This window comes from Astatotilapia calliptera, chromosome 3 (genome assembly GCF_964374335.1).
Source record: "Astatotilapia calliptera chromosome 3, fAstCal68.1, whole genome shotgun sequence".
NCBI lineage: Eukaryota > Metazoa > Chordata > Actinopteri > Cichliformes > Cichlidae > Astatotilapia > Astatotilapia calliptera.
Window position 1 is genome coordinate 5,037,580 of NC_137424.1, and position 22,416 is coordinate 5,059,995.

The 22,416-nt window shown below is 41.6% G+C and overlaps 1 protein-coding gene and 1 long non-coding RNA gene across 8 annotated transcripts; both read right to left on the minus strand.

The window, feature by feature from the left end:
* Positions 1 to 4,940: 4,940 nt before the first annotated feature.
* LOC113033045 (phospholipase D1-like) lies at positions 4,941 to 19,853 on the minus strand. Of its 7 annotated transcripts, XR_013905546.1 has the most exons (7): positions 19,465 to 19,853; positions 16,136 to 16,330; positions 15,878 to 15,983; positions 7,204 to 7,320; positions 6,332 to 6,914; positions 6,149 to 6,242; positions 4,941 to 5,810 (listed from the first exon to the last, which is right to left on the minus strand). XR_013905546.1 is itself a non-coding variant. In XM_080297823.1 (6 exons), the coding sequence occupies exons 2-5, from the start codon at positions 15,893 to 15,895 to the stop codon at positions 6,189 to 6,191; spliced, it is 438 nt and encodes a 145-aa protein (XP_080153949.1). In that variant the 5' UTR covers positions 15,896 to 15,983; positions 19,465 to 19,848; the 3' UTR covers positions 4,941 to 5,810; positions 6,149 to 6,188. The 7 variants fall into 7 exon arrangements, 3 of the variants coding, with proteins under 3 accessions (XP_080153949.1, XP_080153944.1, XP_080153939.1); XM_080297823.1 differs by lacking the exon at positions 16,136 to 16,330 and having other exon boundaries at positions 6,666 to 6,914; positions 19,465 to 19,848; XR_013905548.1 differs by lacking the exons at positions 6,332 to 6,914; positions 7,204 to 7,320; positions 16,136 to 16,330 and having other exon boundaries at positions 19,465 to 19,749.
* Positions 10,043 to 12,880, minus strand: LOC145424586 (uncharacterized). Its single transcript, XR_013905669.1, has 2 exons — positions 11,502 to 12,880; positions 10,043 to 11,176 (listed from the first exon to the last, which is right to left on the minus strand). It is a non-coding gene; the product is annotated as an uncharacterized LOC145424586 (long non-coding RNA).
* Positions 19,854 to 22,416: the final 2,563 nt, after the last annotated feature.

The following is a 22,416-nucleotide window of genomic DNA, read 5'->3' on the forward strand; positions in this document are numbered from 1 at the left end:
TCGTGCAGATCTGCTCAAACAAAGATCATCAAACAAAACTTTCAGTGCACCATGAAAGTAACAAAATAAAAGAAAGAAAATAAAGGAAATCAAGGGAAAGAAAGGCCTTGTTTAAGTCATGACACGTGTTCTTCATGCCAGGGGGATAAATCGTTACAACCCAATTGGCAGGTTCAACTTTAGTAATAAAAGACAAATCAACAGCCAGTTTAATCTCAAACATTCATCCAATCAGCCATACACACAACATACAGCATAACCCTGTTGTCTTAGCACATAATAAGTTTCTTCTCATGTAACTAATATGCATGTAGGGTTGGTATAGTTAATGCATCTTCAGTATGTTTTTGTGTTCCTCTCTCATCACACTTTCATTATTCTCATCACTGCTTAAACAACACACATCTCTGTTTTTTTGTTTTTTTTAAACTGTACTTTTCTCCAAAACAGAAAATAGCATTACAGCTGTTTCAGACTGAGAAACACCAAACACTCTTCATGCTATCATTCATCCACACAACTATTTTATTTCTCTTCGTCCACTGGGCAGGTGACCTGCAGAATCACGTCTGCCCCAGCTGGATACCTTTTCACACACACCATGACGTCAAACACGCTCACACTCGCCGAATTGATCAGGAGAAAAACTTTCTTCATCTTCACACTCTGTTACAGAAACACCATGTTTTTGGTTTTTTTTTTTTGTGTTGTGTCAGGGATGGATATGTGGTTGTAACGTCTGTGTTCACTAACTTTACTTTCTGTTTCCTACCCTGCCTAGTCTGTCTTGGACTCAATGCTGCTCCTAATGCCTCTCCATACTCAGCCTTTAATTTCTCCTCCACCTCTGCCTCTGCTCTCTCACGCTCTTCTCTGGCTCTACTTTCTGCTAACATTCTTGCTCTTCATAATGCTTTTCTACGGTGTTGTTCTAAAGTAGTTGCAGTGGATTGAGCTGTAGTTTCATCCTCAGGTTTCACAAGAACTTCTTGCAATATTGCTCTTTTAACATTCTGTGCTTCTCTCCTCTTCTGAGCCTGCTCCAGCCACAACTTAGCAACTGCTAACTGCAATTCCTTCCTCTGCTTCGCTTTCCCTGTTTTACCTGCTACACTTACAGCTATTCTTTCTACCAGCATTTTACACTTAACTTCCACTAATGTCCCTTCAAATCCATATTTCTCACACCAACAACCTACATACTGCGTGCTGCCTGGTAAAAATTTCTCCATAAATTTTACATCCCCTTCTAAGGCAGACTTACACATTTTATTCTCCATTACAAGACAACAATCAGCCACACTCACGCAGACCACGTCTGGCCCGCACACACACACAACATAGGCCTATCGCTTGCATCTGCACGCACAGCTAGCGCCTGCACGCACAGCTAGCGCTCTCTGTTGAAAACTCTCAAACTCCCCATGTGGCGGAGAATTCAACCTTCGGACACTCTCTAACACCCCAAATGGCGGAGATTCCGGACTCCTCATGGCGGAGCTACCGAACCTAGGTTATCTCCACTCCCCACACGGCGGAGAAGCCTGCGTCTCTCTCACGCGGCTAGCGCGCTCCCGTACCTGCGGTCAACGCAGGGTCACGTAGCCGCTCTTTAAGGCCTTCTGTACTCACTGTTTGTTTACGTTCATGGGAAGAGTCTCTGGATCCCGTCAATCGTCATCCATCCCGAGGGGAGTTCAGGCGCAAACTTCCCGGCCTGGTGACAAAGCAAAGTGAAACACCAGGGCTTTACGTCAATCATCCCAGACGTTGCGGTGGCGTCCTCTCCCTCTCCTCGGTGGATGCAATGTGTTAGGCTCCGGCTCGGAGGACCAAATAAATGTTGGGTCTGTGTTTCCACAAACCCCGCTAATTCTAGAGACTTATTCATCATGAAGAAAACAAGACAGTCGATCGATCGATTACTTGCGCAAGGGAGGCCTCGTCTGTGTCCAGCACCACAAATGACCCCAATGATGGCCTCCTCTCGCTGCCTTTTATTGACAAACTTCAAACAATAGTTTACAAAACACCTCCCCTTGCAACCCCCTTTGGTTACAAAGACAAGGCACTGTATGTAAATGTATACACTGAGTGTGTGTGTGTGTGTGTGTGTGTGTGTGTGTGTGTGTGTGTGTGTGTGTGTGTGTCAGACCTCCTGCTGACCAAAGGGTCATAAACCCAGGAAGCTTACATCAATAGAAACAGGTCTTTCAGATAGGATGTATCTACAATAAAACCTCCCCCAGCACAGAGTGGCTGGAGAGGTGGTCAGGATCAAAGGAATGGCTTTGATCCTACTGCTTGAACTAAGACTGTACAAATTTAAGAAACACAATGGCAACATTCAACAATTAGACTTAACAAGACGTTTTCAAAAATCTCAGTTTTCAGTGAAAACGCCGTTTACGTGTGGACCAAAGGCGCAAACGCTCAGAAAAATCTGCGTTTTCAAAAATCCCGGTGTAAGTGTGGGCGTGGCCTTACTCAGCTTTGATGCTGCCAACGTGGTCACTGGATAAAATGAAGTAACCGGTCAAGGCAGCAGTGGCAGAGCAACCCTTATATTCGGTTTCTCATGTTTAAAAAATACTCAGTTACAGCGCACGTACAGATGATCTTTGTAGGTGGGATAAACCTGCTCTCAGCAAGAAGGTCGTGGGTTTGAATCCATGTCTGATTCTCTCCTGGTACCCTGACATCCTCCCACAGTTTAACTGCTTCTTGCCTAATAACAGCTGGGATAGGGTTACACACACACAGTCCTGTTTTCATATCTCCGTGGGGACATTGATGTAATGCTTTACCTAACACCTAACCCTAACCCTAAAAACTGAATGCCTAACCCTAACCTTCAGCCCTAAACCTAACCACAACGTAATCGTACCCCTGACACTAAAACACCATGTTTAGTCTCAAAAACGCCTTCAAACTCTTGGCGACGCTCATTTTGTCCACAAGTGGAGTCACGTTCCAGTTTCTGTAAACATGGTGCAAACACACACGACCCTGAGCTGAAAAGATGGATGGATGTGTAAAATCCATATTGCTGCTGTTCACAGCAGGACTTTGTTTAGCTTCTGTTCCAGTATTCCTGAACTGGCTTCTCCAAACCGGCAGCCTGCTGTTACGATCAGCTGTGGGAAATCTACAAACTCATTACAAAATATCAGAACTAAGACTTTTATTTTGACGGGTGGCTTCTCAGCTGGAGTTGGTATACGGCGAGCTGTGAGAGGACAGAGATGGAGAACGCACATTTAACTCTTTAACAGGAGATACGTTACGACTAACAGACGACTGCTGTCTACATGATGTCTTTGCAGCCCTTATGCTACATGTTACACAACTTTTCTTCATGCCAACAAGACTGAGGTGCCACATAGTCGACACATACAGCTGATTATGATGCATGTTTTACTGTTGCTATGTTCACATCATCTGCTTGGCTTTATCACTGAAAGCCTGGAGATCCTCTGACGTGTGCATGGCTGATGTGAAGTATGATTAGTCCTACATGACATCAACAACAGAGGCAATGAAAGCTTTGTTGTTAACAGGTTGTAGGTAAAGTCAAATGTCTACTTCTACACTTGTGTTGGGTAAAGTTCTTCTCACTGCAGCAGATTTATATCTGTGCTTTCACAGGGCGTGATGTGGAGCTCAGCGCTGAGGTGCAGGTCTCCTTGGAGACGGCATCCTGGCTGAAATATTATCATGCTTCCAAAACATTTCAGCTTTTATTTTGAAAGAAACAAGACTTGAAAACGAATCCCCTTCTTCCTCTTTGTCTTTGTTCTTCAGAGGAGTGTCACCTGGACAAACTCAGGGCTGTTCTAGAGCCTTTCTTATTATTTGACTCCATAGAAATAAAACTGAATGGAATCAAACAAAAACTCCCAAACAGCTAAAACACTTTGCTTTATTCTCTTTTTTAACAAATACGTTGAAGTCCATCCACAACAACACAGCTGAGATCTCCTTTGTAATCAAGTGTTTCCATCCTTTGTACAGATCTGCATACAAAACAATCATTTACGTCCCACAGAAGTCTAGTTACACGTAACTCTACAAGAACTGGTGAATGACAGAAACATGAGACACATGATCACAGGTGATAACAAAAAGAGAAAGAATTCATGTGTTAGTGATGTTTTTCAGCCCTGATGGCTCATGTTGGAGAAACAAGCTGAGGTACGTGGAAAGTTCACACACACAAGTGGGCGTGAGCGCACACACAGAGAGAGAAACACAACTGAAGCATCTGTTTGCTGTTTCTGCTTTCATCATCTCTGCTGCTGTGTCAGGCTGGGGTCTCTCAGTGACGTGGTTGAGGTGAAGTATGACGAGTATCCCTGATTCAGTCCATCGAGACAAAGGGCAAAGAAAGCTGTTGTTAACAAACTCTATGGTGATGTGGCATTTAGCTCTGACTCTACGCTCTGCTGAATCCTTTGAACCTGCTGATCAGTAAAGCTCTACGTGCTGCAGCAGATTGACCTCATCTGTGTTCACAGGTGTGGACCTCAGCGCTGAGGTGCAGGAGACTTTCATTCAGTTCTCCCTGCAAACAGCATCCAGCCTGGAAATACTGTCATCTTTCCCAGAAACGGTGCTCTTATCTCAGAGAAGAAGTCTGATGTAAATAACTGCAATCAACATAACTGCAATCAATAATGCCAACATGATGACTGTTCATAGCTCCTGCTTTGAAATACTGAACTTAAACATTGACCTGATGAAAGATCACAATTCACAGTGGCCCACTGTCAGAATCATTCTGAATATAAACTCATCGAGTTAATCTGAACCTTTCTCAAATGTGCTGTGAATAAATGCTGCTGCAAGCCACTGTGGGAAAGCTGTGTTATTATCATGGAAACATCTGTGACACATTCACAGAGGACGAGGACACAAAGGGACGACACGCAGAGGCTGTGTTAAAGTCAAAAATCCAAATCTTTAGTCCTAAACAGGCAGTGGTTACAAACAGGAAGACGAGCAGTCCATTAAACAGTCTACAGGGTCAAACATACAGAGAATTCAAACAGCTATTAAAAACAAATAACTGGACACTGAAAAACTTCAGTGATGTGTGAGGCACCAAAGGGAAGCAGCTGAGTATATTCAATGAATTATCTTCAAATACAAAGACAGAAACTCCTACAGGCAGCATGCAAACTGAGCAGGATACACAAAGATCAGAGATTACAAAATAAATCAGAAAAGGATTTCAAACTTACTGAGAGCAAGGCCTCTGTTACAAATCTGTCTAATAGAAAAACATGCTGTACAGATACAATACGCTCAGTGTTCATGGTCATTTAAAAACTGGCTCTACCTGAACCACTTCAATATTTTATGAAGTCACTGAGTCGACCATTTCTACAGTTTGTTTCCTTCATTGCAGTTAGAGTGCAGCTGGTAAGGATGAAAACACACACAGAGCGTAAATTGTCTTTGTTAGTAACAAACGTCAGCAAAGAAAAGACAAAACACACAAACACTCTCATGATATTCATGAATCATTAGAAAGCATCCAAACATTCTGCTCGTGGACTTTTACAGTCTTATTTGCACTCGCTCATCTTCATAATCATCCTGATCAATACATGACAGGGGAGGCTTTGAGGTAGGCGGGGCTCTCTGCTGATGTCAGCATGAAAGGCAGGACCAGCGTCTGCCACATGTTGGTGAAACATCACAGTACACTGGCGTGGTTTCCTTTCCAGATGTTGGACGTTTGACACTTCAACGTTGAGGCCAACAAGAAGACACAGTTTTGGGTCGGGTTGCTGCAGGGTTTCTAACTGAGCAAAAGCAGAAGCACACAGACCAACAGGGATCAGATGCTGAGTGTTAGAGGAACATCTGTGCTGATCACTGAATGCTGCTGTGGTCTCTTGTTGAAGTTGGCTGGTGGGACAGTCTAATAGTGATATCCTGCCCATCGGAGGAACACTTTTAAAAACACATGCAATACTTTGTTTGTATTACAGTCACAGTTTATCTTATTTTTGTCCTTTAAAAGTGTTGCTGTACTATAAAGTCCTATAATTTGAGGCTAAAATGGCTCAGAGAGTCTCTCTCTCAGAGGATCTCCTTTGAAAGTGGAGACGGCTTTATCCGCTGATCCACGTCACTTTACCTGGATGTTTTCTTTGAAGCTGGATGAAGACTCCTCTCCCTCACTCCTGCTGCAGCTGTGTGGTCCAGTTGGCCTCTGAGGTCACAGTCAACATCTGTAGCAGAAGAGGGGAAATAAAAGTCCAGGTCACCAAAACTGGGAGCTTTTCCAAAATAGAGCGTAACTGGACTTTTTCAGCCTTACAGGCAGATAGTCGTCTGAAGCTGCAGCTTTTTCTTTTTAGCTTTTTCCAATCTCTGCTCTCGGCTTTCTTTGAGAACAGGTCTGCTTTCTTGGCATGGGTCTGTCTGCTGTTGGTGAAGAGACTAAATCCACATACTCGCTACTAAGATCTCCTCAAGTAGTCTCAACCAGATTACAGTTTAAGAGTAAATGTCTCCTGAGAGTTTCACCTTGGGGAGATGCTGTCTTGCTAACATGCAATCATGAGCATTAATCTATGAGGTGAAAAAGTCATTTTAAAAGCTCCAGCCACAAGTTTTATTTCATCTGTGTTTTGGTCAGAGTCCCATCAGACCTCCAGAATGGTGTCAGAGTGTTTTCTATCCACGTGATGAGCACAGGCCTCAGGTCCAGACCTCCACGGGCACCATAGCCTCTTTGGAGCAAATAGGTGCAAGAAGGTTTTGTTGGGATAGGAACTGAAGAGGAAACTGACGAGGAAGGCAAGGATCTTCTTCAGCTCCTCCGAGCCGGGACCTCTTTGTGTAGGCCAGCATTGGCCAGGTAGCCCTCCAGCATCGCTGGATGGCCGACAGTGGAAAACCTAGAGGAGGAGGAGAGAAACAGCAGCTTGGAGCATGTCTTTATACTGTTTAGTTTTTAGAGCCACAGACTTTCTTTTAATGTCATTGTTCAGGATCTATGACTGATTATGTATTTATTGTATTCCTCCATGACTGTGTGACAGCAAGTGGAAAAAACCAGCTTCACCTTTGTTGATATGCTTGTAATTTTAATATTGATTAAATGGCCATGAAATAATAGAAAGCTCATATATGAAAATGTATTTTAAGAAGTAAAATGTTAATCTGAGTACAAAGGAGTACACTCACCTTCTGGTAGATGGAGGTGTAGCGAGCGCTGGTGAACATCCAGGCCTCCTCGTAGAACTGATCACTGATTGGATCCAAAACATCGATGGAGGATCTGTGTAAGCGCTGAGGATCGTCCTGATGGACAGAACAGAAGGAGAGTGAGACAAGTGAAGATATACTAAACAACACTGTGACATGAACTGAGCCACACACAGTTTGATTCACAGGTGATTGACACATTATTTGACCACGAGCAATCTTTTCTGGTTTGACGCCGTCTTTGTAGCCAGAAACCAGCTCTCTCCTCGGCTTCCTCCACTACACGCTTCCCCCACGCCAGTCTCCTCCGTCACTATAAAGGGGAGAGTCATGAGCTCCATCACCCTCACCTGTGCCGTCCAACGTCCCGCCAGCAGCCTCCACTGCAGCAGGCCAGAGACCACACCCCTGCCACAATAAGTAAAAGTATATCCTTGCTGTACCCTTAATGCTAAATATGCTAAATTAACCGCTGCCTTTGCCCCTTTGGGATTATTCTTATGTCACTGGGATGTTGACCTTTGACCTTCACATTAGAGAGATGGGCAGACATAATTAGTGTATGAATTTTAAAGTAACAGGTAATAAAGAGAGTGTAGCAAATGTAGTCAGGTTTATTACTCTGTATCACACATGAGTGCCCGAGGGAGGCGGGGCTGACTGGGGAGACACAGGAAACAGAGAGACAGGGCTGACTCGACATGAAACGATGAAACGTGGGACACGGGAACAGAAACTAAACACAGGCTGAAATGAACACTGAGGGAGGGAGAACTAAGATTACTGAGAGCCTGATAAATAAGAAGAACAAAAACCAAGAAAAACAAGAGTCAAAGAAAACCAAAAACACAAAGCATTGGGCCAGGACCCACTGCTGTGACATTTATATGTGATAAAAACATTAAAAACTGCTCAGATGTTGAAATCTTTCTACGTATACTTTAGGTTCAGCTCTCCAGCCTGGCATTTGGTTAAGCATGATTCAAACATTTGATTTTGTTTAACTGGTTTTAATTATAGTTACTTTTTGTGAACATTTGTTGCAGCATTTAAAAATACATCATTTATTTTCAAACTTTTATTTGATTTAGAGCATCATATTTGACCAACGTAAATGTTTTAATTTCATATAAAATAACTGAAACAGTGAACTAAATATCTGAAATCTTTCCTTCCTTAAAAGTTATAATCCTACTTAAGTTATAGTGCAAACGCTTAAGCAACAAATATACTTGATGCTAATTAATTCATATTTCCCTTTGATGTTGCAACTATGCGGTCTCTTCTGTCTTTAAACAAAATAATATTTTCCAGTTACAGAAATCATAAAGTCCAAACTAAAGTGCTACTGTTGCTATATGCATTTTATATAAATCATGGATGATGGTCCTGACATGAAGGAAGAGAAAGTTACAGGTTGCATCCTTTGACTTTGTCTCCGTGCCTTTGGGCGATTTTCAGAAGGACAGATGTTTCTGTTCAATTCTTAAATCAATTTTTTCAAACACAAACACTATTTTAAAGCTTCTAGAGAGTAAAATATTAATGATAATTATAATAACAATAATAAAAACAAAAGCTCTCAGCTCCATCAAACCAAGCAGCAGAAAGAACAATAACTGAAGAGAAAACTTTAACCTTGTAGACTCCATTATGTTCCAGCTGCTCTACAGACGCTGTGACCTCGAACTTAAGCAGGTCGTAAAGTATGTGCAGCTCAATAACTTCATAATCAGACCCTGTGGTATTTAGGCAGCAGAACAACTAAGAATAACAACTACAAATAATGTTTTTAGGTTTCTGTTGTACTGCAAGGTTCTGTACAGGAGAACCAAACCAAGAGCAAATATTACGTCTCATTTACACCTGAGCACGAAGAGCCATCAACATTTAGCAAATTGAATCATCTTTGTTTAGATGCAAGAAGAATCATATAGAAATGAAAAAGTAGAAATAGAAATCCAGAGCAAAGATATCCTCTAATTCAGCGTAGCACATGTGCAGCTGCTGCGATTCACGTAAGCATTCGGCTCGTCGCTGTTGCAGATTTTTCTCTCGCTGTTCTGGCTCACAGCGCTGCAAACACAAAAATAAATATCCCCAAAGGTGTGAAAGGGAGCTAATTAGTAAGAGTATTGTTACTCTCCGCAGGAGTAGTCCAGCAGTAGAAATCAGTCCAATAACAAGGTGTGTAACATCTAGCAGGGTGACAGAAAAACCCAGGGTAACTTCTAAGGACCTCAACGTCTCTCTCACATTGTGTTTTTTAAACATGCTTCCATTTGTCACTTCAGTCTTTACTCTGAAATACAGGAAGAGAAATTATGGCTGAAACAATTTCTCATGAAACCAGGGGTGTGGTCCAACAGTCAGTTTGGTGAGGAAGGTTCCTAACTGAGAGAAGTGACCCAGAAGTATCTGTGTAGCAGCCACAATGAATCCAGATCATGAGCTTTATTAACTGATCAAAGTCTCTTCTTTCATCTTCTGTATCATTTAGTTTGCATTGGTAATGCCCATTATTGTAATGCTTTTTTAAGACGAGCAAAACTTTATTTCACTTTGGGTTAGCTGGGATAAGTGATGGATGGAGGGAATTTTACTTCAGCCACAGAAATCCTAAACAGGAAGGAGGAGCAGAGTTACAGTGGATCACTATCCAGCAGGGAAACAAGGTTTATTTCAATTTCTTGGCCATGAGTGAGATTTACTGAGTGGGCAAATTAGGGAGACGACACCATCAGATCCCGAGCCCTCCATGTGTTAATCAAGAGACGGCTGCTGTGCTACATCCATAAATAATGAATAAATTAGGAGCTAAAGCTGAAAGGACAGTTTATTTGTACCATCTTCACGTGAACACATTCAAGAACATCACAGATGAAGAAACATTAAAAACTTCCACACTACATAAAGCAAGAAAAATAGTTTTTCTTTCAGGTGGTTTCAGAAAAACAGAAACATCAAACATCTCCAAGACTCTCTTTGAAAGAACTAAAAACCTTTGTTCTCATGGTCCAATCATGAGTGAACTCCCCGATGAAGCCTTGTGTGCTAAAACATGTCAGAGTTTTAAAGGTTAAACATGAGTTTCCAAAACGTTTTGCTGGAGAACAATGAACTATTTGACTGAGTTTCAATCATTTACAGACGAGCAAAACCAGGACAGAGAAAAAAGGACAAAACTGACTCAGTAAAAAACAGAAAAGAAGATCCCATGTAGATCTGTATTATGTAGAAGTTCAGCCCAGCAACCAGTTCAGTTCAACACAAGTTTAAATGATTCTATCTGAACTCTGTGGAGCCTGATCTCAAGCTTTTTGAGTCTGACACAGAAACCAGAGGATCTTTCTGTGTCTTCAGATTCACTGTGATCCAGTGATGGGAGTGATTTCAGCCCTGAGTGATCGCGCTGATGTTTGCACAGAGCAGACAATGAGGTGAATGTTTGGGCACATTGGTAACAGTGAAACAGTTTATTAGTAACGTGGGATCGTTTGTGTGCAGAGTATGAACTGAGATTCCTGAAGCTCTTGTCACACTGGTCACAGCTGTAGTTTCCTTCCATGTGTGTACGTTCATGAAGGTTACGACTACCTGACTGTGAGAAGCTTCTCTCACAGTGTCTGCACTTGTGTGGTTTCTCTCCTGTGTGGACTCGTTTGTGTGTTTTAAGGTCCCTTGCAGTGGTGAAGGATGACCCACACTGATCACAGAGGTGCTTTTTAACCCCACTGTGAATCAGTTCATGTCGTTTTAAGTGATTTGTTGTGGTGAAGCTTCTCCCACATTCTTTGCAGTATTTCAGTTTGTCTCCAGTGTGTCTACGTTGATGTACTTTTAGGGTCTTTTGCCGACTGAAAGTTTTTCCACAGAGGTCACAATGAAAGTCTTTCCCACCACCACAGTGATGACAGGGTTGAGAACTGGATCCATCTGTGTCGCTCTGCTTCTAAACAAAGACACAAAGACAGTGTAAGTCAGTCCTTCAACATTTGTATCCTGAACGTCGCCTGAAATAAAGAGCATCTCTGCAGACGTCCAACTACATTTGACTGTTTCAGTTAACACACTCAGTTTACTGGGCTGCAATAACTACAATACTACCACCATAATACTACAGTAACACTAAAATCATAACTGAAAGGAAAATCTGAATAATCACTCAGAGCTGCTTTTCCATGCAGTAGAATTGCTAACATGCTAACACAGTTTAATGAGCAGAGTTGTTCCAAACAGTCAGGCTAAAATGACAAGATAACAATATAAATACATACCTCACAGTAGCTGCACTTGTAGAGTCTCTTTCTGGTGTGGATCTGTTGGTGTTGTCTCAGGTGATGTGGAGATTTAAAAGTCTTCTCACACAGGTCACATTGATAAGGTCTCTCCTCAGTGTGGGTAAACATGTGTCGTTGTAAGTGTGCGTCTGTTGTAAAGTATTTGCCACACTGTTCACAGCAGTACACATCATGTCTGGTGTGAATGCGTAGGTGTGCATTTCGGTACCCTCTCCGGCTGAAAGTTTTTCCACACTCGTCACAGCTGTATGCCTTAATTCCAGAGTGGGTAACTAGATGACTCTGTAAGTGGCTACTTTGAGTAAAAGCTCTGCCACACTGATCACAGCAGTATGCCTTAATTCCAGAGTGGGTAACTAGATGCCTCTGTAAGTGGCTACTTTGAGTAAAAGCTCTGCCACACTGATCACAGCAGTATGGCTTAATTCCAGAGTGGGTAACTAGATGACTCTGTAAGTGGCTACTGTGAGTAAAAGCTCTGCCACACTGATCACAGCTGTACGCTTTAACTCCACTGTGGATGAGTTGGTGTTGTTTTAGGGAACGCTTCCAGGAAAAAGACTTCCCACACAAGTCACAGCTGAACGGTCTCTCTCCAGTGTGGATGACCTGATGCCGTTTTAGTTTAGCCCTCACAGTAAAACCCTTCCCACACTCGTCACAGGTGTGTTTTTTCTCTCCCTTTCTTCTGTGAGGTTTGTCGGCCTCCTGAGAGCGCTGACTTCTGGCTCCATGTTGGTCCTGCAGTGACAGAGATACAAACAGAGGCAGTGAGTGAAATGCAGTCGTGGAACAAACTCAACCTTCAAACTCCATTAACACTAGTTTTAAACCTGAAGGTGGAGCGTGGCACCAAACACCTTAAAGGTCTCTTATCCCCACCTGCTGGTAGTTCTAACACATTACATCCAACCTGCTGTTAAAGATAATTCATGACTGTTCAAACACTAAAATCATGCACACACACACACACACACACACACACACACACACACACACACACATTATTTTATAATTTAGATTATTTTGTTGTTTCCTATTACATATTTCTATAATTTGTATAGATTTATACAGAATTATTCAGTGATAATAAATCCTATGTTTGTTTATTCTAAAGGAACCCCGTTAGCTTCCACAACAGATGTTGCTCGTCTTCCGTCAAATACTCACATAAAATATTACACAATAAAGTGGATTCAAGATATCCACATAATTTCACTCTTACATCCACAGTGAGGTTTCACAATTGTTCAAATATAAGCAATCAATAATAATAATAATAATATCAATAACATTGAGGCACATTACACAAGTTTCAAAAACAAATCATGTCTTACAATATTTACAACAACTAAAAGCTCTGTAAATCGGCTTTTAAGTGTTCATTGAAGTTTTGAATAATTCTCTAATTTTTTAAGGCAACTTATTCCACTTAAAAGTTGCTCTAAATGTAACAGTTTTACAAAACGTTACTTTTAACTCGAGCATTTACTAAATTGCAGCTTGTTGAAAACTGTGTAATATGATGATGTATTTCATCTGGATACTGCAGCTGAGCAGAATAAATGTGGTGTGTTTAACAGAATTGCTTTCTTTAGAACTACAAGTAAGCCATAGAATATTTTAGCCTGTACAGGAAGCCAAGAAAGGTTATTATGCATTTGATCAATATTAGTATAGTATGAACATCTTCACACTAATCTGGACGCCTTATTCTGGACTAACTGAAGTCTGTTAAGATCTGTCTTATTAGCTGCTGACCAAATGATTGAACAATACTCCAGATGAGACATTACTAGTGCATTAATGACATCTTTCATAATGAAGAAGTGATACACAAAGAGCATTTCATAGCCATAGCTATGCCTTGTCGGCAGAGTTATGTGACATTAGTGATGTTTGTACTTTCAGCGTTAACTTGGTTTTAAAGCCTTTAAAATATACGCCGTTCAATAGTCGACCTTCATCTGACAGAGAATGTGATGATTTTGTGGATAATTAAAGTCAGTCATATATCCACAAACACAACAAGCTGAAAGTCAGTGATGCTGCTCGGTTTGCAGTCCTGAACATCACGGCACAAGCAGGATTCACTGCACTGTTAATGTTAGCTGTGTTATATTGCTGCCTCTGTTCGGCGCACTTTAACGTGTGTTTGAACGAGCTGACGGTTCACTCGTTAAGCTGAAAGAAAGATGCTTTAATCACAGCAGTCACACATGTGTCCACTGCACCATCTGGAACTCTTCTTGTTTACACTCGTAATAACACAAACACTAAATCCTGCTTCTCTGGTGCTGTTGTGTAGCAGTGTGTACACCTGAGACTGTCACCTGTCTGTCTGTCCTGCACTCTCTCTCTGTTTCTTTCTCTCTGATTGTGGAATAAAAGTATGAACATGTGTTTATAAGTTACACTTGTGTTTGAATCCTGCAGCTTATCACACATTTGATTTCCATGTGTGACGACTGCAAGTGTCCAGAGTGAGGACAGACTGAGGGAGCCACTGCTGCACATCATCTGTGAGGCTTTGCAGCCCTGATGATCCACCAGGACAAACTCAGCAGTGTGTGAGGAAGAGGAGGAGGAAGAGCCAGCAGCAGCTGACAGATGGAGAGAATAGACAGACTGTTCCCTGTTTGTGAAGGACTGCTAGGAAAGTTTAACATAACTGTCTGTGCTGAATCAGTCTTATTAGGTAATGTTCACATAATGTTATCATCCCAGTGTTTCCAGTGTGGGAGAAAGTACTCAGAGTACTCAGGGCCTTCAAGTTACACACTATGAAAGGCAGCAACAAGTTTAATGTTCAGAAACCTAAAGTCTGTATCAGCAGCAGAATGGAGCTAAAAATAAATGTTGGTTTCAGTTCTATGAAGCTTTGAGTATTTTGGATCAGTAGCTGCTGTGTTTGTTGCATCATATTGCTGTAACTGTTTATATGCTTTATATATTCTGAGCTAAGTTGATCTATAGTGTTACATCATATTCTATAAGGATGTTATGTGTTTGTAGACTTTCTGCCCAGTTTGACCCATTTAGCAGAAGTCAGCCTGTTTAAGGCTCTGATATCTATTCTGTGTGACTTACAGCAGTTATGACATGGTCTGATTTTCTCACCCAATAAAGGAATATTTCATATATCAGTCGACTCTTCATTCTATCAGACACAGTTATCACAGCTCCTACATTTGCTTTTTACACATATATGTAAGCACTGAGCCACATTTAGTACCAACATATTAAATGAACAATATTTGTCTCTTATATATGATACATCTGTATACACACTGTCACAGATACTTGTCTGTGAGTGAAGTGATTAATATAATAACTATAATATTGGCCATATTATATTTACATTACCACAGTGAGGTGACTTTAGTCTCATGAACAACATCAGCTAATTGTTATTTACAGCTAATCTTAAACGACTGTTCAGCACAGAAATGAAGCCCAACAATCATGTTTCACAGTCCTGTGGTCTCAGCCTCAGATACTCATCAAATCACACAGAGCTCATGTAGAAACAAATGAACTAAATATGTTCTCCTTCATTTCTGTCAAACAAAGCTGTATGAAACGTTTCCAGCTGTTAGTATCATGGTTGCTAGGCAACCTGGGCAGCGCGACGGAGGCTAGACGTCCCATTTCACGAGCCTACGAGCCTCGCACTTCGGCCTTAGCGGTCTTTGAGTACGCGGCCCTTGAGGACTTTAAAGCTGCAGAACCTGAATCGGGATACAGCCATGATGATCTCCAGCCTCGTGCTCGCCAACATTCTCACCTGAGTTAAGAAGACGATCACTGAAATGGTCTCAGCAGGTCCTTTGATGACAGCAATGAAATGCAGTGGTAAGGCTTTTTGGGGATTAAGTTCGTTTTCATGGCAAAGAAGGACGATGCAGTTCATCTGATCACTCCTCATAACATTCTGGAGTGCAGGCAAAATGCTATTATAAAAACTTAAGCAGCAACTTCTCCAGGTTCCAATATTTATGCAATTCTCAAACCTTTTGGCCACGACTGTATAACCTCTTCTGAAGTTTAGTGGATATTATACATGGTTATGCTCAGGATGTGTCGCCCAGTTTCCACTGGAAACGCCTTTTGGTTAAACTGTCAGCGAGCAATTTGCATTTGCACTGTTACATTTTTATATAACTTTAATGCACATAAACAACAGCTGCTTGTTTCAGTGAAAATACATTGATGGCTTTTTAATAAAGTTGTGCAGCTGTAAAGTATTTTGTCTGGTGTCAATTCTATCGTCAGCTACATCGTTATGGCAAATGTTCAAATGTATATGGTGATAAATATCTTTGGTCATATGGTCCTGCTCTGTCTGTCACCTTCTGTGTTGAGCTCATTGTTTCCTCTGTAGTGGCTGAGCTGAGTCCAAGTAGCTGAAAATGTTCCTCTGCTGCTCCGTCAGACTCTCCTCCTCCTGCTGATCAGCTGGGACACAAAACAGATCTTTGTTAGGCTCCACACTGCACTGAAGAGTCAAAGTGTCTCATATGTTCATCTGACAAGTAAAAGAACACATTTTTGTTTCCCGAGGTGGGCAACTTGTTGGAAACAAACACAAAAGCTTTGAGCACTGATACCTGCCATTGCTGCCATTGAAAGATGCAACGCCAGCAATGTGGATTGTCAAGACTCAAACCAATCATCAAGCAAAGACAACAGGGATCATTTGTTTCTGTTTATTTAGCATTCACAGCATTTGTAGTTGCCTTCTGTGCAGGGGAAGTCCACGCACACTGTGTGGTACCGCCATCCGCAGAAGGTGCATTCAACCTCTGTAAGAGAAACGAGGTTGTCTGAGACTGAAATGATATTCACTAAAGAAGTGGTGATTTGTAAAACTTCAAGTGTATGATAAGGTGAAAACAAATACACAACTGCATGTCATGTAGTTGAAGGTTTTTTTTCTTTTGGAAGACCGGAAAACACTGAAAGTTACAAATTAGTCCTTTATTTATCCAGGTAAAAAAAAATCTCATTGAGATTAAAAATCTCATTTCCAAGAGAGACCTGGCGTCATGGTAACACAAGTCACATACCACACAGGTATATAACATTTAAAACAAACACAATATCCCAACATGTGTAACAAATGTATTGTGCTTGAAACAAATTCAGAATAGGTGATAAAGCAGCTGCACATGTGTGTCACGAGTAAATCTGGCTGTATAACAAACAGAAACAAGTGATCCTGCTGTCTTTGCTCAACGGTTGGTTTGAGTCTTGACAATCCACATTGCTGCCATCTTTCAATATGTTGAATGCACCAGTGTAAGTGCAGCCACTCAGACTCAATGTGTTCATAGAAACAGGCGCAGATGTGTCACGAGTTCATCCAGCAGTAGCTATGGCACTTGGCCACAGGGGGCAGCAGTGGACTGACCTGCATTCGAGACTGCTCCAGCTGCTCTGTGACAGTCAGTAGATCTGCTACAAATTGCAGATCATATGCAAGTTTTGGAAATGACATTTTAAATATTCTTAACTTAGCCACGGCAGCATTGTTGATGTATTACCTATATACTACAAATTATTCCACCTGCTGAAAAGTGGATCTAATGTGGGCGGACTCACACTTAGCAAATAAACTTGTGATGTGAGAATGTAATCAAACTGTTGATCAGAGGCAAAGTAATTTAAAGTTTATGATGCTATCGTCTAATGTTAGCTGACTGTTGATCATAATATCCTATTAGAGCGATTAGAACATGCTGTAGGTATTACAGGTACTGCACTGCAGTGGTTTGTATCATATCTATCTAATAGACTCCAATTCGTGCATGTAAATGGAGAGTCCTCTTCACACACTGAGGTTAATTATGGAGTTCCACAGGGTTCAGTGCTAGGACCAATTCTGTTTACATTATACATGCTTCCCTTAGGCAGCATCATTAGAAGACATAGCATACATTTTCACTGCTATGCAGATGACACCCAGCTCTATCTGTCCATGAAGCCAGATAACACACACCAATTAGTTAAACTGCAGGAATGTCTTAAAGACATAAAGACCTGGATGGCCGCTAACTTTCTGCTTCTTAATTCAGATAAAACTGAGGTTATTGTACTCGGCCCTGAAAATCTTAGAAATATGGTATCTAATCAGATTCTTACTCTGGATGGCATTACCTTGGCCTCCAGTAACGCTGTGAGGAACCTTGGAGTCATTTTTGACCAGGACATGTCCTTCAACGCACATATTAAACAAATATGTAAGACTGCTTTCTTCCATTTGCGCAACATCTCTAAAATTAGAAATATCCTGTCTCAGAGTGACGCTGAAAAACTAGTTCATGCATTTATTACTTCCAGGCTGGACTACTGTAATTCATTATTATCAGGATGTCCAAAAAACTCACTGAAAAGCCTTCAGCTAATCCAAAATGCTGCAGCAAGAGTCCTGACAGGGACTAGAAAGAGAGAGCATATTTCTCCTGTTTTGGCTTCCCTTCATTGGCTTCCTGTTAAATCCAGAATTGAATTCAAAATCCTGCTCCTCACATACAAGGTCTTAAATAATCAGGCCCCATCTTATCTTAATGACCTTGTAGTACCATATCACCCTATTAGAGCGCTCCGCTCTCGCTCTGCAGGCCTACTTGTTGTTCCTAGAGTATTTAAAAGTAGAATGGGAGGGAGAGCCTTCAGTTTTCAGGCCCCTCTTCTGTGGAACCAGCTTCCAGTTTGGATTCGGGAGACAGACACTATCTCTACTTTTAAGATTAGGCTTAAAACTTTCCTTTTTTCTAAAGCATATAGTTAGGGCTGGACCAGGTGACCCTGAATCCTCCCTTTGTTATGCTGCAATAGATGTAGGCTGCCGGGGGATTCCCATGATGCATTGAGTTTTTCCTTTCCAGTCACCTTTCTCACTCACTATGTATTAATAGACCTCTCTGCATTGAATCATATCTGTTATTAACCTCTGTCTCTCTTCCACAGCATGTCTTTATCCTGTCTTCCTTCTCTCACCCCAACCGGTCGCAGCAGATGGCCGCCCCTCCCTGAGCCTGGTTCTGCCGGAGGTTTCTTCCTGTTAAAAGGGAGTTTTTCCTTCCCACTGTCGCCAAAGTGCTTGCTCATAGGGGGTCATATGATTGTTGGGTTTTTCTCTGTATCTATGAAGCGCCTTGAGGCGACTTTTGTTGTGATTTGGCGCTATATAAATAAAATTGAATTGAATTGAATTGAATTGAATTGTTAGCTTGTAAACTTATGTTGTTGTCTGGGTCTCATGTCTGATCTGATGATAATAACTGTGACAACACAGAGATTAAATAAAGGACGTTGGTGGGACTTCTTATGTTAGAACTACAACTTCAGTTAAGGAGTGAGACGTAAGGTGACAAGGAGAATGAAGAGAATGAGAAAGAAGTAACTGGGAAGAGAAAATGAAAACACAAATTTGAAATGATCAAATTTGTGTTAACAGATGATGGTGATTTTAAAAATTCAAGTAATTTAAAGGTTTTATCCTATTTGTTGTTGTTTTTTTCATATTCTTCTATTTGCAAGAGGTTATTAATAAAACAGGTTCTCTTTCTGGTTTCTCTTTTTGGACGCACTCTCTACAGCTTATCACATCCAAAATGGCAGATGTCAAGTACAAAACCTCGACAGAAACAATCAGCAAGAATTTTAGCATCAGTCCAAAATAAAACTGTCCAACTACAGAGTTTTAAAATCCAACTAAACTATGAACAGAGATCTTTTACAAATAGGCTATTGATGAGATGACAGTGGTAACAAAAACATACACATCCGCGCACACAGACAAAATGGCGGGAGAGCGTTTAACGGTCGACCTCATGAGTCCGTTACCGTGAACTATGGAGCGGCAGATTTGTGCTGGAACTGAGCTGCACACAGCTGATGTTAGCCAGGAAACATTACACACTGCTAACGTTACCTTCACACGGAGCTCCACACGGAGACGATCAGCGTCAGGCACAAACACCAAGTTCAGAAAAGAGGAACTTTGAGCAGGAAGGAAAGAGTCAGAGCGGCGTTTGAGGACACGTTTACAACCACGAACATCAGAATCTGTCTGTGCTGCATTCAAGTGCAAGTTGGAAACTCACTAATCTCTGTCATGTTGTCCAAAGATGATTTATTTCTGCTGGTTTTCTTGTTTGAAACACAAACATGTGTCAGCACTTTGTTGTTCTTCACCCTGCAGCATTTGAATATTTCAGGAGTAAACTGATCATAAATTCATGAAGTCATGAATGAAAGTGCAGACTGAGAGTGGATCACATGATGTTTGAGGTGTGTCATGTGACATGTTCAGTATTGTCACACATGTCTAGATTGTCCCTGATATCATAACTGCTCAAACACTGATGATTATATTTGAAGAATTATTCCTGATGGCAGCAAAGTTTGAATGGAGCTCTCTGTCTGTGCTGATTTGTCGCCCTCTGGAGGTCAACGCACAAACTGCATGATGTCACTGTAACCACCACGGTGACAGGAAGTGTTTTTAAATGATGAAATATGTCAGTGATGCTGATAGTGTGTTCATCACAGACGTTCAGGCTTCGTGTTGACATGAATCAAAGTTAATGTCATTATGGACCAAGGACAGTACTCTGGGTCTCCTGCAGAACAACTCGAGCTGTGATACCTGAATGAAGAGCCTCTGCTGCTTTAAAGAAGGAGGCTCAAGGCAGAGGTGAGGTGCAGACCAACCAGCTTTTATTCAGCAACTTTAACAGAAGGATGAGAAAAATAAAACTATACAGCACAGTGATGCTGACTGAAGCCACAGCATTAAACTAAACAAGCATCTGATCATCTTTAACAACATCTAATAAATAATGACAACTATTTAATCCTGTATTTCCTACAATAAAGCCTGTTCAGATATTTGTTGCTGATGGAAATGTAAAAGGCTCCCAGGAACCAAAGGACAAAAACAGAGGCAACAGTCACAACTGCAAAGGATCCCCTAACACATAAACTGGTTCGAAGATATTTTCTAGCTCTGCAGAGGAGCTTGATTGCACGGACAGTAAAAAGTGGATTCAATAACAGCAGCGAGCGCTGAGTGATATAACGGTGCTGCGAGCAGCAGTGCAAAGGCTCACACAGAGACAGCAGCTACACTGTGTGTGGATGTGATCCACAGTCACAGCTGTGGGTTTCAGTCAGTGTGTCTCTAACTTCATGGTCACATTTCAAAGCTTATTGGAGCCAGAAGATGTCCAAGTAAAAGATTTATTGCTGTACTCGTCTACCAGGATAACAGGAGGTTCATAAAGCTGTGTAATACTTCAGCTTTCCATCATGGAGTAGTAGTTGTGTCCCTTTGTGTTTATTAGTGTGTTCACACGTCTACTTTAACTTCACTCTGTAATGAAAGGATTCAAATCCCTGATAAATACATACATGCTGACTCTGAGTCTCAGTGAAGGAGGAAAGGATGGATGAAGGCAGCCTAGTGTGGGTCATGTGTGTCCAGCAGTCATCCAGGGCCTGGATCCATCTGTAACAGGAAGACAAAGTCCAGCCTGTAATCATCCTATCAGGCACAGCGTTTCCATCCAGCATCCTGACGACGCTAACAACCCGTCAAACGTCTCCTCTGGTCCACAGAAGTCACACTTCCTGTGTCATGTTTACCTTTTTAAGTGTGCTATTCAAGCCTGTGTGACCAACTCTGACTCTCCAGATTCCATCCTGGTCTCTGCTGCAGCTTCTTCTACACGACTGTTTTCTGTATAATAATATCTGCCTTTCCCGTCTCTGTCCCAGTGTGCCTGCCACTCGTCCTTCATCTTTACCTTCATTATACTCTTCACCTCACTTTCACTGTATTTTATAGTCAAACCTGCACGACTTCTTCTTGCTGCACCTTTTTAAACTTATCGTCCTGTTCATTGCATCAACACCGATATTCACAGGGAGCCATAAGAAATCCACTAGCACGCTGCTAGAGTCCCAGCAAACCACATACCTCCATATTAGTGCGTCCTCCACCCAGTTCAAGCCAGTAACATCACTACCAGCTCCCAGTATAAACTGCCACATCATCTGTAATTCTTTTACTCATCACCAAACTTATTTGTGGGAGAACAAATGCAGCAGCCGTTCTTTTATCTGACAGTGTTGACGCATCAGTAAATATCCTCACATGACCTGAGGACTTTCCCACTATATGAACCTGCTTTTAGTCGCCCCTCCTCCCTCGCCACAAGCTTCCTTTACAACATAACTTATAAAAAACAACTTTATTGACAATCAGCAATAACAATTACAGACAGTCTAGAAGAAGAATCACATGATCAAGGAGCAGAAGTTTATGGTTTTAATAGCTTTTACATTTTGGGAAAGTTTTAAAAACATTGTTTGGTTTTCTTTCTAAAGCGTTGAAAGGACGGCTTTGCATCAGAAAAGTAAGATCAGCAAATGAATCCATTAAAGTTCTTTTGCCTTGTTTGCAAAAGAAGCCAAACAACATTTGTGTTACAAAGAGAGACTTCAGAACAGATCAAAGATCACAAACATCAGGCACTGATGGAAACAGCCAAACACAGAAACAGAGGCACCAGCAGGTGAAGGAGGCCTGTTGTAGAAATGACTCTGAGTGCTCAGGTAGAAACGCATGAAGAACCAGTGCGTCTAATATTTGGAGACCAGTCTGTGTTTGAGCGTCCTGGATGAAACACAGATCATGTTGCAGAGCGAGGACGTCGTCTTTCCTCCCGAGTGTGTAACTACAGGACGTGTGCAGAAGGTTTAATCGTCCTCCTGACAGTTACTGATGAACGAGTCCTTCAGGGAGGCTCCAGGATCACTGTGGCTTTTACCAGCTGCTGCTAAACTGAGAGGTGTTGCTGCTTCATGTGTGAAGATGTTT

Coding starts and splice junctions, on each gene's coding strand:
- LOC113033045 (XM_080297818.1), bottom strand. CDS start 7,425: ATGTGTCAATCACCTGTGAATCAAACTGTGTGTGGCTCAGTTCATGTC. Junction 6,915..7,203: donor ACACCTCCATCTACCAGAAG/GTGAGTGTACTC, acceptor CTCCTCCTCTAG/GTTTTCCACTGTCGGCCATC. Junction 6,243..6,665: donor ACTCTGACACCATTCTGGAG/GTCTGATGGGAC, acceptor CTTCTGCTACAG/ATGTTGACTGTGACCTCAGA.